The 19,498-nt window shown below is 43.4% G+C and overlaps 1 protein-coding gene across 7 annotated transcripts in view; it reads right to left on the reverse strand.

Annotated features, from left to right (window-relative positions):
* Window positions 1-2,267: 2,267 nt before the first annotated feature.
* Window positions 2,268-19,498, reverse strand: part of LYG1 (lysozyme g1) — a 56,857-nt gene continuing 39,626 nt past the window's right edge. For 3 of the 7 annotated variants that reach the window (XM_064268467.1, XM_064268468.1, XM_023552556.2), the window contains 5 exons: window positions 6,338-8,259; window positions 5,857-5,961; window positions 4,671-4,864; window positions 3,399-3,531; window positions 2,269-3,205 (listed from right to left, as the gene is read on the reverse strand). In XM_064268467.1, coding sequence (XP_064124537.1) covers window positions 3,087-3,205; window positions 3,399-3,531; window positions 4,671-4,864; window positions 5,857-5,961; window positions 6,338-6,626 — 840 coding nt within the window. In that variant the 5' untranslated portion in view covers window positions 6,627-8,259 and the 3' untranslated portion in view covers window positions 2,269-3,086. Of the gene's footprint in view, window positions 3,206-3,398; window positions 3,643-4,670; window positions 4,865-5,856; window positions 8,260-19,498 lie in introns of those variants that run through there. The other 4 variants (XM_003413598.4, XM_023552558.2, XM_064268469.1 and 1 more) reach the window with 4 other exon arrangements.

Genomic DNA, 19,498 nt, shown 5'->3' on the forward strand with positions numbered 1-19,498 from the left:
CCTAGAAGGATTCCTGGGCCCCAGGGGACTTCTGCAAGGATTTATGAGAAGTGCAAAGCCCTGGTGATGCAGTGGTTAAGAGCTACGGCTGCTAACCAAGAGGCCAGCAGTCTGAATCCACCAGCCACTCCTTAGAAACCCTGTGAGGCAGTTCTACTCTGTCCTACAGGGCTGCTAAGGGGTCGGAATCAACTCGAAGGCAACAGGTCTGTTTTTTTTTTTTTTGGTTTATGAGAACCACAAGCGCATTTTCCAGAATTCCGGCTCCTTGGACCGAACCTCACAAAAGGTGGCTGGGATGATGGAGATGATCAGGGATCATTTACAATTCTCCACTTTTTAGGGTCCAGTCCAGTTGAGGGCTGAGAGGAGTGGCCCCAAGTTTCGGCTCAGATGTGTGCAGCAGCAGAGAGGTCCAGGAGCATTGCGGCCTCCCAGCTGGCCTCTGGGTCCAGTTCTGCAACAGGCAATGAATGCACAGGGGAGTCAAAGCCATCAGCAACTCCCCTCCAGATTCAACCCAAACTCGGTGGATTTCCCCAAGGCTGGCAGAGGAGTGAGGAAGCCTCAAGCCTGTTTCCAGCTTCTGGCTCCTTTGTGTTGCAGTTCAGTTTAGTTCTGTTTTCTTTATTTCAGTCCCGTTTACTCAGCTCTGCCAGGTTACACAGGCTCTCTTCCAATGTTCCTTTGGGAGGTTTTGCTGTGATTAAAAAAAAAAAAAACCCAAACCAAACCCAGTGCCGTTGAGTCGATTCAGAATCATAGCGACCCTATAGGACAGAGTAGAACTGCACCATAGAGTTTCCAAGGAGAGCCTGGTGGATTCAAACTGCCAACCTCTTGGTTAGCAGCCGAAGCACTTAATCACTAGGCCACCAGAGTTTCCTGTAACTGTGATAGAGAAAAAATGAAAGAAGAAGAAAATGGGAGCTACAGGGTTTCTCTATCTTTGCTCCCTTTTGCTTCTCTGTAGAGACTCAAAACATACTCAATTATTTAATGCCAGATTATCTGTAAATTAATTATCTACTTTGAAAATTATCAACAATTATCTGTACTGGGCTGAGCCAGGATTATAAAACAGGCAATGTCTATTTAATAACTTGCTTGAATAGTGCTTTCAGAATTTGAATGGGCTTTTGAGTAAGTTAAAGGAACCGAAATAAAAGGCAGTGGGGTCTCGGTGGTAGCTTTCTCACCTTCCATGCAGGAGCCCGGGGCTTGATTCCCAGTCAATGCATCTCCTAGGCAGCACTATCCATCTGTCCGTGGAGTCTTGAGTGTTGCTATGAGGCTGAACAGATTTCAGTGGAACTTCTAGATTGAGACAGACTAGGAAGAAAGGCCTGGCAACCTACTTTGAAAATCATCTGATGAAAACCTGTGGATCACAATGGTCTGATCTTCAGCCGATCGTGGGGATGGCACAGAACTGTCAGTGTTTCGTTCCATTCTGTATGGGGTCACCATGAGCTGTAGGCTGACTTTACAGCCGCTAACAGCAACACAAAAATAACCCTCTGAGAAAGGTCAAGCAGGTGTCACCTCCCCCACTGTAGATACAGGAAAAGAGCTGTAGTGATTTGCCTGAGGTCTCCCAGCTAACAAATCATGTAACTGAGGCTGGAGCCCAGACTTTCGGCTGCTGAGTCTAGGCATTTCCTTCCATCATTGCATGGGTCAGAGGACCCACAGATATTTTTTAATCCTCAAATTCCAAGATTCAGTGATTTCTTTGGTCATTTCCTGCAGCCAGAATCGATGTCCTCGTTCACCACCCAGCTGTACAAAGACCCTTCTTCAGGGCCACCTTCATTCTGACCCTGCCCAGTCCCTGAACTCCGACACACCCACTCCTGGTCTTAGTGGAAAACACACCTGTTTGTTGTTTCATGTTCAGAGACTTTCTAGATCAGTGCTGTCCAATAGAAATGTGAGTCACAGATGTAATTTAAAATTTTTTCTTAGCCATATTAAAAAAAGGTAAAAAGAAAAATGTGAGATTAATTTTTAGAATATTTTATTTAACCCAGTGTATCTAAGATGATTTCAATCTGTAATCAATACAAAAATTGAGATATTTTACAGTCTTCTTTTTCATACCAAATCTTCAAAATGGGTGTCTTTTAGGCTTCCAGCACATCTCAGTTCAAACTAGCAACATTTGCGATGCTCAGCAGCCACAGGTATCTAGTGGCTACAGCTCCAGACGAGGCCTGTGAACAGGGGCCTTTGATGCCCTGAGGCAAAGGAGTGGCTAACGCAGGTTTTTCCTATCTATGGAGGAAATACTTTGGGGGATTTCAAGTTGCACTATACCAGATCATGTCAGCCATAGGCTCCTCTGAAGTCCTATGTAGTGCTTAAGTCTGGGGCCTCAATTTGGACCCCTGCTCTGCCCTTAACTGGCCAGTTGGCCTTGAGCAACTAACTTAACCTTCTGGGCCTCCACTAGAGAAGAACTGATGCCTCTGATTATGGTGTTGGCGAAGAATATTGAATATACCATGGACTGCCAGAAGAATGAGCAAATCTGTTTTGGGAGATGGATTGCCACAGTAGCTACACCAATGGGCTCAAACATAGCGAGGATTGTGAGGATGGTGCAGGACTGGGTGGTGTTTCCTTCTGTTGTACACAGGGTCGCTGTGAGTCAGAACTGACTTGACTGCACCTAACAACAATGCAACATGTCCCACATATTGCATAGGACGGATACTAAAAAATTATTCATGGTTTATCTGAAATTCAAACTTGACTGGGCTTCCTTGATTTGTATTTGCTAAATCTGGTGAGGCTAGTCAATGAGTTACAGGATTCATTTTACAGAAATCCACACTGCAGGTAATCTCCATGGAGGTACCTTTAAAGGGAAGGAGCTCTTAAGTCTCTTTCACACACACACAACCACACACACACCAGACCACAAAACTCAGGTTATAATTCATCTTTTATTATGATTCACATTAGTTTGAGGACCTTCAGGTCAAACTTAGGTTTGCAGTTACAGCCCCCGTTGGCTAGTTTTATTTGTTTAGCAGCCAAGGCCTCCTGTATGGTAATGGTCTTGGATTTGACCTGAAGCGTTAGAAGCCACGTCTCTTGTAGTATTTCGCTCGTGCAAGGACATCATTGCAGAAGTCGCAGCTCAGGTCCTGGCTACTTCTGACATAGCCAACACCTCCATCGTAGGAACAGAGTTCACCTGAAACAACAGTGATTGTTAACACTGACTAATGGCTCCTCGCTATTTTAGGGTGTTCAGCCGTCAACTTGCATAGTCTTTCCTGATTGCCTATCGGGAGGCAACTGTGGTTTATGGAACCTGGTGGAATGTATTAATTTGTCCTTATCAGTCCTGTGCTGTGACACAACTGGCCTGATAGCACTGCACGTACCTCTCAGATGCTGGTCCGGGGTCCAGCTTGGAAACCTCCTCTGGATCTCTTTGATTTTAACAATCAGGACCTCAGTCATCCGGGCAACCTGGGACTCGCTGATCCCAGACGTGGGAGCATGAAGACCAGGGTACTGAAGGGAGGGAGGCGGAAGAGAAGCTAGGTGGGTGAGTAACGTGACATTTTCATGTCCTTTCTCTTTTTCTCATCCTCCTTGGGAGGAACCATGCCACCTTCAGTCTCCCTGGGGACAAAGAGTAAAGCTACAGGGTTTGGGTAAAGAAAGAGACCTGCAGATTGGAGTCTCTGGGTGGTGGAAATGGTTAACACACTCGGCTGCTAACCAAAAGGTCTAGAAGGTTCTCTGTGCAGGAATTCTGGATCCAAATGATGCATTCTGCTTCTGTCTCTTCTTGGTGGTAGTCAGGTCCCCCTTCCTGCCTCTAGGATTGCTCATTTTAAGACTACTAGGATGGCAAAACTGACCAATCCCCTCTTTAGTGTTCCATATACCTTATTTGCATGGTCCCACCCCCACAAGGGTCCACGCAGCTTATTTGCATTAGCAAGCTATCCAATCTCTTTGGTGGGCCACAAGCACCTCACGTGCATAGTCACACTCAGTCATTAGACTATGGCTAAAAACCGAAAACCCATTGCCATCAAGCCAATTCCAACTCATTGCTGCTCTACAGGACAGAACAGAACCATCCCATAGGGTTTTCAAGGAGCAACTGGTGGATTCAAACTGCCAACCTTTTGGTTAGCAGCCAAGCTCTTAACCACTGCACCACCAGGGCTCTGTGGCTCAAAATGAACTAAGGGTTATTAGTGCTGTTTCACCTAAAACACCATAAACTAAAAAAAAAAAGAAAAAAAAAATTATTAGTGCTCTTGTCTTTAAGGCAGAATTGTGGCTCTCAAAACTCCAAAAACAAACAAGCAAAAAACCTGTTGCCATGAAGTCAGTTCCAACTCATGGTGATGCCATGAGTTGCAGAGCAGAACTGAGCTTCGTAAGGTTTTCCTGGCTGTGCTGTTCATGGAAGCAGATCGCCAGGGCTTCCTTTGGCAGTGCTGCTGGGTGGGTTCAAACCACCAAGCTTTAGGTGAGTAGTGAAGGCAAACCACTTGCACCATCCAGGGGCTTTTCTCACAGCTCCTGCGAGCACCATGCACTCTGTGCCACAGAATTGTGCCCCAGGGATGTCATCAACCAAAAGATAAATAAGTAGGAGTTGTGCCAGGCAGAGATGACTGGAGAACCGTTACCTGCACCACCCCGACCCCATCGTCCACGTTCCCCACGTCGACCAGAACGTTGCCTCTGCGAGCCTGCCTGCACAAGATGGCCGCTATGAGCGCAGGGTCGACGCAGTACTTCCGGCCAGCAACTCGCATCGCGGGCTGGTATTTCACTAGCTGTGGCATGTCTATTTCAGCCAGCTTTTCAGAAGCACGGACTCCTAAAGCAAATGGAAAAAAAAAAGTTTTTTTTTTTCTTTTCTTTTCAATAAACACGTCTTTCCTCCTGCGTGTCTGATACAGCTTGCTGTGACTTACTGCCACGGGAGCCAAGGGGGCAGGTACACTCTAAGGACCTAGGGGTAGAGGTCTAGGACTGAGAAGCCCAAGTTTCCACCTCAAGTCCTTAGCGGCAAGTTGTACCCATGAAAAACGTTTTTAAAAAAAAATCCCTAGTGGCCATTCCCTGACTGGAAGTTATGGCTGTTCCGGGAGCTTGAGGCAGTGTCCCCTGAGGCAGGAGTCCTTGGGACTGCTCCACAGGGCTGTGCCCCTCGCCTGGGTCTCCCCAAGACAATTCCACGGGCACGGCGCCACTGGCCCCATCCTGCGCACCCCGGGCAGGATTACACGCAAAACGTGCCCGTCCGTCAGCAACCGTGTGCCCAAGACGTGAGGGAAAAAGGCTCTCAAATCCTTCAATGCGTCTTTGGAGGGCTTCCCTCCACAGATCTGCTTACTCAGAAATCACGCTTAGGGTACTTCGTGAGCTCAAAGCTGCATAAAGTAACAAGAACGCTGGAAAAAATGAAAATGATACTAATTTGCCTGGCTAACCACTTACCTTCTAAACATGGTCTGCGGTTTAAAACCACTCTCGACCGCATTATATCCATCGGCGTTTGCAAAAACACTAAGTACTAGTATCCCCCTTTCAGCAGAGGCTCAGACTTATTCAGAAGGCAGAGCAAGCACTCAAACGAGGGCTTGGATCCCTCACCCCGTGCTCCTTCCACCAGTCCATAGCTTGGGGCCATGGGAGACAGTGGAAGCCACTAGGACATGCTGAGAGGATCAAGACTAGTGGGCAAGTTCAAGGAGGTATGTGGAAGAGGGGAAATCCCATTGAAACCACTCCAGCCAAGAGAAGTGGGCTTTCTAAGAGAACTGAGGAGGAGGAGGCGGCAAGAGTGGGTCAGGAGATTACAACTACCGCAGTAGTTAAGGCCTTGTCCTCTTCCAACACTGCAAGACACCCCAGGGGTTTCAAGGGTCCGGATGTTTCCATAGCATCCCCAATTGCTGCTTTCAGTTAAGTCTGCAAATTGAGAAAATGTCAACATAAGCCATTAAGCTAGAAGAGTTCTGATCATCCCTCTGTCCATGAATGAAGTGGCATTAATAAAAACTAATAATTCAAAAACCATAACAGGAACTTTACAACTGAAACGTCTTTTTGAAATTTACAACATCCTGAGGAAGAAATTCTCACTTCCTGTCCCGCGCAGGGCAGGCGAGTGACAGCTGCAGCAGTTATGACCCTTCACAGAGCTCTGTGAGGCCTTCTGGGCTTCTCGGAATCCAGCCAGCCAGTACTGGTTCCCTGTGAGCTAGTCCTCATCCTGTGTATTATGTGAACGCTAAACACGTGTCCCTCAAATACTTTTAACTTGTTGGTCTGCTGAGAGACTTACGTTTGCTCTGGAGAAAAACGGATAAAGCCGAGTCCTTTCTGGAATAATCACCCAAACCCAGAGTGAAGGCACTGCTCGTAAGCTGGTACCTGGGACTGGCTCCACCTTCTTTGCGGTTCAGTCTAGGTGGGTGCCAAAGGCTGCAAGGGGGTGAGACATGGGAGCGTTTCCTTACACAGGTGGGGCACAGGTGAGGCACAGGTGGGGCACAGGTGAGGCACAGGTGGGGCACAGGACCTACGTGGGGGTCGCTGTTTCCTCGTCTTCCCTTTCTCTCTGCCCCTTCCATCTCTCTCTACCTACCACTGAAGTTCCTGTTGTCCCAGAAGAGGGGAAGTGGTGGGACATGCTGTGGGATTCCACAAGGCCACTGAAGTTCAAGAAGGGCCCTCCCTAGTACTTACAACAGTGAAGACAGTATGTGAGCAGGTAACAAGCACCTATGATGTCAGGAAATCATCTCACCACTATAAACTCCTAAGAATTTTTCAGTAGATTACTCTTTTTTATTTATTTTATTTTTTGACTTCAGTAAATGATAACAAATCTTCGTGATTTTGCAAATCTTTGGAAAATAACTTACTGCCCATCTCCTCATAAAATGACTGCATGCTTACATAAACGCATTTTAAGGTGAAAAGTTCCATTTTCTCACCAAACGATTCATCGAGTTGACATCTGAAAAGACTATTATTTTGGAGTAAATACTTCTACTTTACAAACTTTTGATGAGAAATCTGAGAGAAATGTAGAAGTGAAAATACCTGGTCTTTTATAAGCATACTAAAAATTAAACAAGCCAACACATTCTTTTCTATTTTTTAATGGGTACCTATTTATCTTGTTATTTATTTTTGTGATAAATATTCTTTCTGTGGTAGTTGGTTGTGTTACTCATTGCCTACCTCGGGCACTGTTCCCTAACCACGTTCTATGCTCCATGAAATTCCTTCTATTCCCAATGCTTACTTAGTACCTCATGGGAATTTTAAAACACAGTAAAACCTGGAGAAGCCAGAACCTGTGTGAGGTGGAAATCTGTCAGAGAAGGAAAACTCAAATTTATTTTCCACTGAAACAAGTGATAGAAAAGTGGTAAGACTGACCCTGTCAAAGGCGGAAAACTTGTGAGACCCAGAAAAACAAGGCAGTCGCGCCGAGTTCCGACTCTCACAGGTTTCGCTGTATTTGTTGTATAAATGGGGCAATAAACGAATGAATAAAAGATCCTATCTAAGAAATTTTTAGAATTTAGAGCCAGGAAAAATTTTCCCTCTCTTGAGAAACAAAACTCCCTCTTTTTATTTCTCACGAGACACATAGTTTCCCTTCTGTCCCAGCTTCAAGGAGGCTTACATCCAAATCTAAAGTTTGATCACAGCCACTATGTCAGCCTCAATGGTTTGCTTACTCACAGCTCCTCGATTCCTTCGATATTAGGTCTCTGTCTTGGTTACATTAGTCTGATTATGATAAACCATCTCTGTATCTTCTGTGGAAATATATGGTGGACAAATACTTTCAATAAATAAGGCAGCAGAAAGTACTTTTGGTGAAAGGGTTTTTATGGCGGAACAATGAGCAATTGTCATTGTATTCTTAGAGTATTCTTAGAGTTGAGCCTCAAGCAGGCTTTTTAAGGCCCTTACATTCTGGAGGAGTGCCCCCCTCCCCGTTTTGTGGGGCAATGGGGAAAACGTTACTTGTCGTGGCTGTCACCAACTCCAGGACTTGCTGGACCCCTTCGGAGGAAAACATCACCTTCTGCTGCCGTTCCAAGCACCAGAAGGACCATTAGGTCCCTGTGCTTATCCTCTCCATCTCCAAGGTCATTTGGAAAAAATGAAACACTCACCAGTGAGGGCTACGAGGCCCAGGAGCAGCCACCACGCAGGCATACTGGTGGCTGGGCTCTGCAGGTCCTGCAATGATTTTAAAATAAATTAGCTTGCAGATTTGAAAACGTCAATAGTTGTCATAACAATGTATACTGTTTCTATGGAAAGGAAAGAAAAAAAAAAGAGAGAGAGAAGGAACACATTTTCCCCTGTCTGAACTGAGAAATTATTTGGATCATAATGAAAAAGCAAAAATAGGATACGTGCGCCAAGCATGCTTTCAGTTAGCTTAAAAATGACCAACTCCTGCTTGGCCCACAGGGACTTGGGGTACCACCACGTTGTTAGCTGCCTTGGAGTCAGTCCCGACTCGTATGACCCCATGCGTGAACGGGTCAGACTGTTGTGATCCATAGGGTTTTCACTGGCTGGTTTTCAGAAGCAGATTGCCAAGCCTTTCTTCCTAGTCCTTGTTGGTTTGGAAGTGCTGCTGAAACCCGTTCCCACACGAGTCTCCATGGACAGACAGGTGGTGGCTGCGTGTAAGGTGCTTTGGCCGAGAATTGAACCTGGGTTTCCTGCATGGAAGGTGAGAATTCTACCACTGAACCACCAATGCCCCCACCATCAAGCTACTGGATACCAATTATTTTAAAAAGAGAAGGAGGCGGGGCCAAGATGGCTGACTAGGTAGAAGCTACCTCAGATCCCTCTTGCAACAAAGACTCCAAAAAACAAGTGAATCAATCACATGCATTACAATATACGAACCCTGACCATCAGACACAGATCTAAAGAGTTGACCTGAGTGACAGAGACTGAGAACGAACAACCACAGGGAAGCAGCAACTGTTTTCAGAGCCTGGAGCCAGAGCCCCAGTCAGAAAACCTTGGCACTGGGCTTTGGACTGGGTGCAGGGGAGCTGAGCACGGTATCCTGAGACAGCGCAAACACGGGACACAGCCCTAGCACCCAGAAGTGACCTCAGGGGAAGCCCAGGCAGTGCATGCAGGCAGCGCAGTGACATGGCTGACAGGAGGAGAAGTCACTGGGAGGCAGCGACTGGTTTTGGAGCATGGAGTGCAGCGTCCCAGCCGGGGAACCTTGGAGCTGGGCTTTGGACTGGGAGTGGAGGAACTGACCACAGCTTCTGAGACAGCACAAGCACAAGACACGGGCCTGACCCTCAGGGGCGATCTCTACCCAGCCAGCACACACAGGCTTCACACCCCTTGGGAATCTCAGATAAAACAGTCATCCCAAGCAAGATAAGTAACTTTGTCTATATTCCAGGGTGCTACTCTCTCCTATTTATCTGAACCCTCCCCTCCCCTTCCCAGACGGTTTCATTAACATTGGAATTTCCTGAGCCAGAGAGTGAAGTGCACTGCGGGTTTTTTGTTTTTTGTTTTTTTTTGGTCTTTTCCTAACCCATTCTCCTGGCCTGGGAGAAGCAGCTACAAAAAACCCAGGGGCCAAAAATCCTTCCCTAATTGGACTAAAAGCACAGAACCAGCTCCAGCCAAACATATGTGATCCACAGTCTTGGGCTTTCATCCCTACAGGGAACAAGGTGGCTATTATAATGCAAAGGAAATTTTGATAGGGATCTGACTGTAATTGTTTTTGCTGATTACTGGAAAGACAAGTTTCCCAGGTCTGATATCTCTGCGTATTCAGCAGAGCCCTCACTGACCCACAACAGAGAACTGAGGGCTGAAGCTCTCCCCAGACCACCTAGCCTCCTGCCTTCAGGGTCTAAGGAGGATGACACCTACCAATCTGTAGAGGTACTTGCATTGGGGGCCTAAGGTACAGCTGCAGAGCTCACCCACCAAAATGCTTTAGGAATAGAGACACACCTACCTCACTGGCACTTGGGGGAAGCCTGTCAGCATCCTGCCCCCACCCCCCGGAGCGTGAAACCCTGCTGCTAGTAGAATCTGGTACACACAGCTATCACCACTGCTTCTCTAGGTGGATAGGTGACAGTCTGCACCACACACTTGATGACCCAAATCAGATTCTACTCAAGAATAGTAAATGGACTCTTAGGCTTATATATCTGGTAAGAGCCCAAACCAACTGGTAATAGGACATAAGTGATTCAAGGGCTACAACAATCAAGACAGCGCAATCTAGTAGCCTATCTACGTATATTGAAAGAAAACAAAGCAAGATAAGACTCAGTGAGCAAATATAGAATAAATCACCAAAATATCTTAGAGATGGCTCAGAGACAGCAGTCGATATCAAACCACATAAAGAAGCAGATCATGATTGCTTCTACAACTCCCCAAACTAAAGAATCAAAATCTTTTCCAAATGAAGCTACAATCCTGGAATTGCCAGATGCAGAATATAAAAAACTAATTTACAGAATGCTTCAAGACATCAGGGATGATCTCAGAAATGAAATAAGGCAATCTACAGAAAAAGCCAAGGAACACACTGATAAAGCAGTTGAAGAACTCAAAAAGATTATTCAGGAACATAGTAGAAAAATTAATAAGCTGCAAGAATCCATAGAGAGACAACATTCAGAAGTCCAAAAGATTAATAGTAAAATTACAGAATTAGACGACGCAATAGGAAGTCAGAGGAGCAGACTCGAGCAATTGGAATGCAGGGTGGGGGACCTAGAGGACAAGGGAATTGACACCAATATAGCTGAAAAAAAATCAGATAAAAGAATTAAAAAAAAATGAAGAAACCCTAAGAATCATGTGGGACTCCATCAAGAAGAATAACTTGCGTGTGATTCGAGTCCCAGAACAGGGAGGGATAACAGAAAATATAGAGAATAGTTGAAGGTCTGTTGGCAGAAAACTTCCCTGACATCATGAAAGACGAAAGGATATCTATCCAAGATGCTCATCGAACCCCATTTAAGATTGATCCAAAAAGAAAATCACCAAGACATATTATCATCAAACTTGCCAAAACCAAAGATAAAGAGAAAATTTTAAAAGCAGCCAGGGATAAAAGAAAGGTCTCCTACAAAGAAGAATAAATAAGAAAAAGTTCAGACTACTCAGCAGAAACCATGTAGTCAAGAAGGCAATGGGATGACATATATAGAGCACTGAAGGAGAAAAACTGCCAGCCAAGGATCATATATCCAGCAAAACTCTCTCTCAAATATGAAGGCGAAATTAAAACATTTACAGATAAACACAAGCTTAGAGAACACAAACTTAGAGAAACACAAGCTTACAGAACACAAACCAAAGCCACAATAAATACTAAAGGAAATTGTTTGGTCAGAAAATCAATAATTTCAGATACCAGCACAACACAAGGTCACAGAACAGAACATCCTGATATCAAATCAAATAGGGAAATCACAAAAACAAATTAAGATTAATTTTAAAAAGAAAAAAACGCTCAAAACAGGGAATCATTGAAGTCAATATGTAAAAGATCACAATAATCAAAAAGAGGGACTAAATACAGGTGGCATAGAACTGCCATGTGGAGAGGGAAACAAGGTGATATAGGACAATACAAGTTAGGTTTTTACTTAGAAAAATAGGGGTAAATATTAAGGTTACCACAAAGAGGTATAACAACTCCATAACTCAAAATAAAAACCAAGAAAAACATAACGACTCAGCAAACATAAAGTCAAATACTATGAAAATGAGGAACACACAATTTACAAAGAAAAACGTCTCAGCACAAAAAAGTAAGTGGAAAAATGAAATTGTCAACAACACACATAAAAAGACATCAAAATGACAGCACTAAACACATACTTATCTATAATTACGCTGAATGTAAACAGACTAAATGCACCAATAGAGAGACAGAGAGTCTCACACTGGATAAAGAAACACGATCCGTCTATATGCTGCCTACAAGAGACATACCTTAGACTTAGAGACATAAACAAACTAAAACTCAAAGGATGGAAAAAAATATATCAAGCAAACAACAAGCAGAAAAGAGCAGGAGTAGCAATATTAATTCTGACAAAATAGACTTCAAAGTTAAATCCACCACAAAGGATAAAGAAGTACACTACATAGTGATTAAAGGGACAATAGACCAGGAAGATATAACCATATTAAATATTTATGCACCCAATGACAGGGCTGCAAGATACATAAAACAAACATTAGCAGAACTGAAAAGTGAGATAGACACCTCCATAGTTATAGTAGGAGACTTCAACACCCCACTTTTGGAGAAGGACAGGACTTCCAGTAAGAAGCTCAATAGAGACACGGAAGACCTAATTGCTACAATCAACCAACTTGACCTCATAGACTTATACAGAACACTCCACCCAACAGCTGCAAAGTAGAGTTTTTTTTTCTAGCACACATGGAACATTCTCTAGAATAGACCACATATTAGGTCATAAAACAAATCTTTGCAGAATCCAAAACATCGAAATATTACAAAGCATCTTCTCAGACCATATGGCCATAAAAGTGGAAATCAATAACAGAAAAATTAGGGAAAAGAAATCAAATACTTGGAAACTGAACAATACCCTCCTGAAAAAAGACTGGGTTATAGAAGACATTAAGGAGGGAATAAAGAAATTCATAGAATGCAACGAGAATGAAAACACTTCCTATCAAAACCTCTTGGACACAGCAAAAGCAGTGCTCAGAGGTCAATTTATATTGATAAATGCACACACACATAAGAAGAAAGAGCCAAAAATCAGAGAACTGTCCCTACAACTTGAACAAATAGAAAGTGAGCAACAAAAGAATCCATCAGGCACCAGAAGAAAACAAGTAATAAAAATTAGAACTGAACTAAATGAATTAGAGAACAGAAAAACAATTGAAAGAATTAACAAAGCCAAAAGCTGGTTCTTTGAGAAAATTAACAAAATTGATAAACCATTGGCCAGACTGACTAAAGAAATACAGGAAAGGAAACAAATAACCCGAATAAGAAACGAGAAGGGCCACATCACAACAGACCCAACTAAAATTGAAAGAATCATATCAGATTATTACAAAAAATTGTACTCTAACAAATTTGCAAACCTAGAAGAAATGGATGAATTCCTAGAAAAACTACCTACCTAAACTAACACAATCAGAAGTAGAACAACTAAATAGACCCATAACAAAAAAAGAGATTGAAAAGGTAATCAAAAAACTCCCAACAAAAAAAAGCCCTGGCCCGGACGGCTTTACTGCAGAGTTCTACCAAACTTTCAGAGAAGAGTTAACACCATTACTACTAAAGGTATTTGAAAGCATAGAAAATGACGGAATACTACCTAACTCATTCTATGAAGCCACCATATCCCTGATACCAAAACCAGGTAAAGACACCACAAAAAAAGAAAATTACAGACCTATATCCCTCATGAACACAGATGCAAAAATCCTCAACAGAATTCTAGCCAATAGAATTCAACAACATATCAAAAAAATAATCCACCACGACCAAGTGGGATTTATACCAGTATGCAAGGCTGGTTTAATATTAGAAAAACCATTAATGTAATCCACCATATAAATAAAACAAAAGACAAAAACCACATGATCTTATCGATTGATGCAGAAAAGGCATTTGACAAAGTCCAACACCCATTTATGATAAAAACTCTCAGCAAAATAGGAATTGAAGGAAAATTCCTCAACATAATAAAGGGCATCTATACGAAGCCAATAGCCAACATCACTCTAAATGGAGAGAGCCTGAAAGCATTTCCCTTGAGAACGGGAACCAGACAAGGATGCCCTTTATCACCGCTCTTATTCAACATTGTGCTAGAGGTCCTAGTCAGAGCAATTAGGCTAGACAAAGAAATAAAGGGCATCCGGATTGGCAAGGAGGAAGTAAAATTATCTCTATTTGCAGATGACATGATCTTATACACAGAAAACCCTAAGGAATCCTCCAGAAAACTACTGAAACTAATAGAAGAGTTTGGCAGAGTCTCAGGTTATAAGATAAACATACAAAAATCACTTGCATTCCTCTACACCAACAAAAAGAACATCGAAGAGGAAATAACCAAATCAATACCATTCACAGTAGCCCCCAAGAAGATAAAATACTTAGGAATAAACCTTACCAAAGATGTAAAAGACCTATACAAAGAAAACTACAAAGTACTAGTGCAAGAAACTAAAAAGGACCTACATAAGTGGAAAAACATACCTTGCTCATGGATAGGAAGACTTAACATAGTAAAAATGTCTATTCTACCAAAAGCCATCTACACATACAATGCACTTCCGATCAAAATTTCAATGACATTTTTTAATGTGATGGAGAAACAAATCACCAACTTCATATGGAAGGGAAAGAAGCCCCGGATAAGTAAAGCAGTACTGAAAAAGAAGAAGAAAGTGGGAGGCCTCACTCTACCTGATTTTAGAACATATTATACAGCCATAGTAGTCAAAACAGCCTGGTATTGGTACAACAACAGGCACATAGACCAATGGAACAGAATTGAGAACCCAGGTATAAATCCATCCACATATGAGCAGCTGGTATTTGACAAAGGCCCAGTGTCAGTTAATTGGGGAAAACATAGTCTTTTTAACAAATGCTGCTGGCATAACTGGGTATCCATTTGAAAAAAATGAAACAGGACCCATACCTCACACCAAGCACAAAAACTAACTCCAAGTGGATCAAAGACCTAAACATAAAGACTAAAACGATAAAGATCATGGAAGAAAAAATAGGGACAACCTTAGGAGCCCTAATACAAGGCATAAACAGAATACAAAGCATTACCAAAAATGACGATGAGAAACCAGATAACTGGGAGCTCCTAAAAATCAAACACCTATGCTCATCTAAAGACTTCACCAAAAGAGTAAAAAGACCACCTACAGACTGGGAAAGAATTTTCAGCTATGACATCTCCGACCAGCGCCTGATCTCTAAAATCTATATGATTCTGTCAAAACTCAACCACAAAAAGACAAACAACCCAATCAAGAAGTGGGCAAAGGTTATGAACACGCACTTCACTAAAGAAGATATTCAGGCAGCTAACAGATACATGAGAAAATGCTCTCGATCATTAGCCATTAGAGAAATGCAAATTAAAACTACGAAGAGATTCCATCTCACTCCAACAAAAAAAAAAAAAAATTTTTTTTTTTTTCACAAGGCTGGCATTAATCCAAAAAACACAAAATAATAAATGTTGGAGAGGCTGCAGAGAGATTGCAACTCTTATACACTGCTGGTGGGAATGTAAAATGGTACAACCATTTTGGAAATCTATCTGGCGTTATCTTAAACACTTAGACATAGAACTACTATACGACCCAGAAATCCCACTCCTTGGAATATACCCTAGAGAAATAAGAGCCTTCACACAAACAGATATATGCACACCCATGTTCATTGCAGCTCTGTTTACAATAGCAAAAAGCTGGAAGCAACCAAGGTGTCCATCAGCGGATGAATGGTTAAATAAATTGTGGTATATTCACACAACGGAATACTACGCATCGATAAAGAACAGTGACGAATCTGTGAAACATTTCACAACATGGAGGAACCTGGAAGGCATTATGCTGAGCGAAATTAGTCAGAGGCAAAAGGACAAATATTGTATAAGACCACTATTATAAGATCTTGAGAAATAGTATAAACTGAGAAGAACACACACTTTTGTGGTTACGAGGTGGGGAGGGAGGGAGGGTGGGGGAGGGTTATTTACTGATTGGTTAGTAGATAAGAACTACTTTAGGTGAAGGGAAGGACAATACTCAATACACGGAAGGTTAGCTCAACTGGACTGGACCAAAAGCAAAGAAGGTTCCAGGATAAACTGAATGCTTCAAAGGTCAGCGGAGCAAGGGCGGGGGTTTGGGGACTATGGCTTAAGGGGACTTCTAAGTCAATTGGCAAAATAATTCTATTATGAAAACATTCTGCATCCCACTTTGAAATGTGGCCTCTGGGGTCTTAAATGCTAACAAGCGGCCATCTAAGATGCATCAATTGGTCTCAACCCACCTGGATCAAAGGGGAATGAAGAACACCAAGGTCACACGATAACTATGAGCCCAAGAGACAGAAAGGACCACATGAACCAGAGACTACATCATCCTGAGACCAGAAGAACTAGATGGTGCCTGGCCACAACCGATGACTGCCCTGACAGGGAGCACAACAGAGAACCCCTGAGGGAGCAGGAGATCAGTGGGATGCAGACGCCAAATTCTCATAAAAAGACCAGACTTAATGGTCTGACTGAGACTAGAGGAATCCCGGCGGTCATGGTCCCCAAACCTTCTGTTGGCCCAGGACAGGAACCATTCCCGAAGATAACTCATCAGACATGGAAGGGGCTGGACAGTGGGTTGGAGAGAGATGCCAATGGAGAGTGAGGTACTTGTATCAGGTGGACACTTGAGACTGTGTTGGCATCTCCTGTCTGGAGGGGAGATAGGAGGGTAGAGAGGGTTAGAAACTGGCAAAATTGTCACGAAAGGAGAGACTGGAAGGAGGGAGCAGGCTGACTCATTAGGGGGAGAGTAAGTTGGAGTATGGAGTAAGGTGTATATAAGCTTATATGTGACAGACTGACTTGATTTATAAACTTTCACTTAAAAAAAAAATTCACTTAAAGCACAATAAAAATAATTAAAAAAAAAAGAAAAAAGAGAGAAGATACTTTTATTTTCAACACCAAGAAACCTAAGTGACTTACTCCAGACCTTGAAAAGCAAATTTGTAATGCATGTGCCTTACCCCAGTAGCCCCTTCATCCTCAAAAGATAATATGAACAGGGGAATTTTTATTAGTGATTACTCCAAATTTGGGTACTTTTTTCTTAAAGGTAAAAAAGAGGTTACTCGTTCCTTGGTGCCTCAGACACACGCTAATTCTCTGCTTTGGGTGGAGGAAGGACTTGGAGGACATTTCCCACTGCTCTAACCCAGGCCTGGGAATCTCAGACTCCTCTGGCTGCCTCCAGCCCTGTTCCCCATCCTCCCTCTGGGAAAATCCTGTGTGGGAACAAGCCTAAGCCAGAGCCCAGGAAGGGTGGAGAGAGAAGCTTCTTCCACCCATGTGATGGCTAGGGTTGTGTGTCAGCTCAGCTGGGCCGTGTTCCTCAGTGGTTTGGCAGTTATGATGTAGTTTGGCAGCTTTTTAATGATGTGATCACTTCTATAATGAGATCTGATACAGTGTGGTCACCTCCATGATGAGATCTGCTGTTGAAAAGGAGTTTCCTTGGGGGTGTGGCCTGCATACAATATAGGTGGATTTTCTGGCAAAGCTTGCTGGCTTTTACTCACTCTGGATCCTGCAGCTGGCTCCTCATCATCTCATCTCCAGTTCTGGGACTTGAGCCACCAGTTTGCTTGCTGTCTTACAGGCCAATCTTGGGATTCATCAGCCTCTACCACCTGTGAGCCAGAAGCCTCCTATCTGACCTTCTGATCTTGGATTCATAAGCACCTGCAGCTATATGAGTCAGGGAAGCCTCCAGCCTGACGCCTGGCCCATGAACTTGAGACTTTCCAGCCTTTACAATCACATGAGCCATTTCCTTAATATAAATCTCTCTCTATATATATATTTATTTGCTGCACTGGTTTTGCTCCTCTAGAGATCCCAGCCTAAGACAACCAGCAAAGCCAACTTCCCATGAAGTCAGGTGATGGATCAGGGGTCCCCGAGACTGAACTCACTGAGGTGCCCAGCAGATGGGAGAATTGCCAGCTGGCCCCACCAAGCACTTCCTAAAGTGCTGTCTCTCACACCCTCTCTTGGTCATTCACCTATTCCTCCAATCCCCTTCCACATGTAAAACAGCCCAGCCCCTCTCTAACTATCAAACTAACACAATTGCCACCCAGAACAGTTGTGCTTGTCCCAGGATATGCTGGGGGTGCCAGCCCCTGGCCCCAAAGCCTATACCTCTGGGTGTGTCCCATTGCCTCCCTTGGTCAGCTGAGGCTGGCTACCTGCCATTTTGAATTATTACTATCATGATATGTAGGACTCTGCATATAAATATGGCACTTGGCACTTTCAAAATGCTTTTCTCAGCTCTTTTGTTTTAAGGGTTATTCATGGGAGATTCCTCCCAAAAATGCAGAAAGAGACTAAGTCTCAAAATGAAGCAGAGGCATCTAGGAAGTCATTCAAATGAAATCTTAAACTGAGGTGGTATGTGCCCTTCAGACAAAGCCTTGTTTTTTGTCTCTTTCCTGTTACAAAGGAGCACTGGTGGAATGCAGGTAAGTGCTCAGCTGCTAATTAAAAGGTTGGCATATTCAAACCCACCAGTCGCTCCACTGGAGAAAAAACTTGGCAATCTGCTTCCATAAAGATTACAGCCTAAGAAACCCTATAGGGCAGTTCTACTCTGTCCTATATAGTCACTATGAGTAGGAATCGACTCGACAGTAATGAGTTTCTTATTATATTGAGATGGTCTATCTGATTTTCCTTAGTTGAACACAAAATGTCATGCTTAGTCCCAACACTAGAAAGGTAAACCAACTTGGAATTTCAGCTGGGTCTGCAGGAACCGATTCAGTGACCCAATGGGAATGGTTTATTCAGCACCCACTGAGACCCCAGCTCTGAGTGAGTGAGGACAATCAATCACAGGAAAAGGAATGGAGAAATTGCTACTTCGGTTCAGGAAAAGCTCATGGCCTCAGGCTTCTCACTGGCGTTATGGAAAAGGTCCTTCAGAAAAACTTATTGCTTGAATTCAAATGTGAAACCCAGGGTACTTCACTCTTGCTGCCTTTTTCAGGGAACAAAGATATTTCCTCCTGGAAACCCAAGTGGAAGGACTTTGCTTTTATTGTAGCATTGGGGTGGTCTCACTTTCTGAGCATGTAACTAAATACCTCTGTTGAGTAAGCACTTCAATTAAAAGAATCTATATAAATACATGTGGCAATTACTTAGGAACACCGAGTTACTTGTTGGTTGCTCCTGAGCCCAGGCCTTCAAAATCATTTTTTTCAATTATGTTAGGGAAGAGCAAGAACTGACAATGGACACACACACACTGTTGCAGCAACCCACACGTTGTGGCCTCACTTTGAGGCCTGTTGGCATGGTGGTTAAGAGCTTGGGTGCTAACCAAAAGGTCGGCAGTTTGAATCCACCATTCACTCCTTAGAAACCCTGTGAGGCAGTTCTACTGTGTCCTATAAGGTCGGTATGAGTCAGAATCGACTTGACGGCAACAGGTGTGTGGTGTGTGAAAAGCACTCTGTGTTTAGAAGGGATTGTTGAGGCATCATTGGGGTGTTCTAGGGAGTGTCCACCGGTTACCTATGACTAATCTGTTCATACCCCTGTGGCTCCCTGCACTTGAAAGCATTATTAAAATG

Source organism: Loxodonta africana, chromosome 15, assembly GCF_030014295.1.
Source record: "Loxodonta africana isolate mLoxAfr1 chromosome 15, mLoxAfr1.hap2, whole genome shotgun sequence".
NCBI lineage: Eukaryota > Metazoa > Chordata > Mammalia > Proboscidea > Elephantidae > Loxodonta > Loxodonta africana.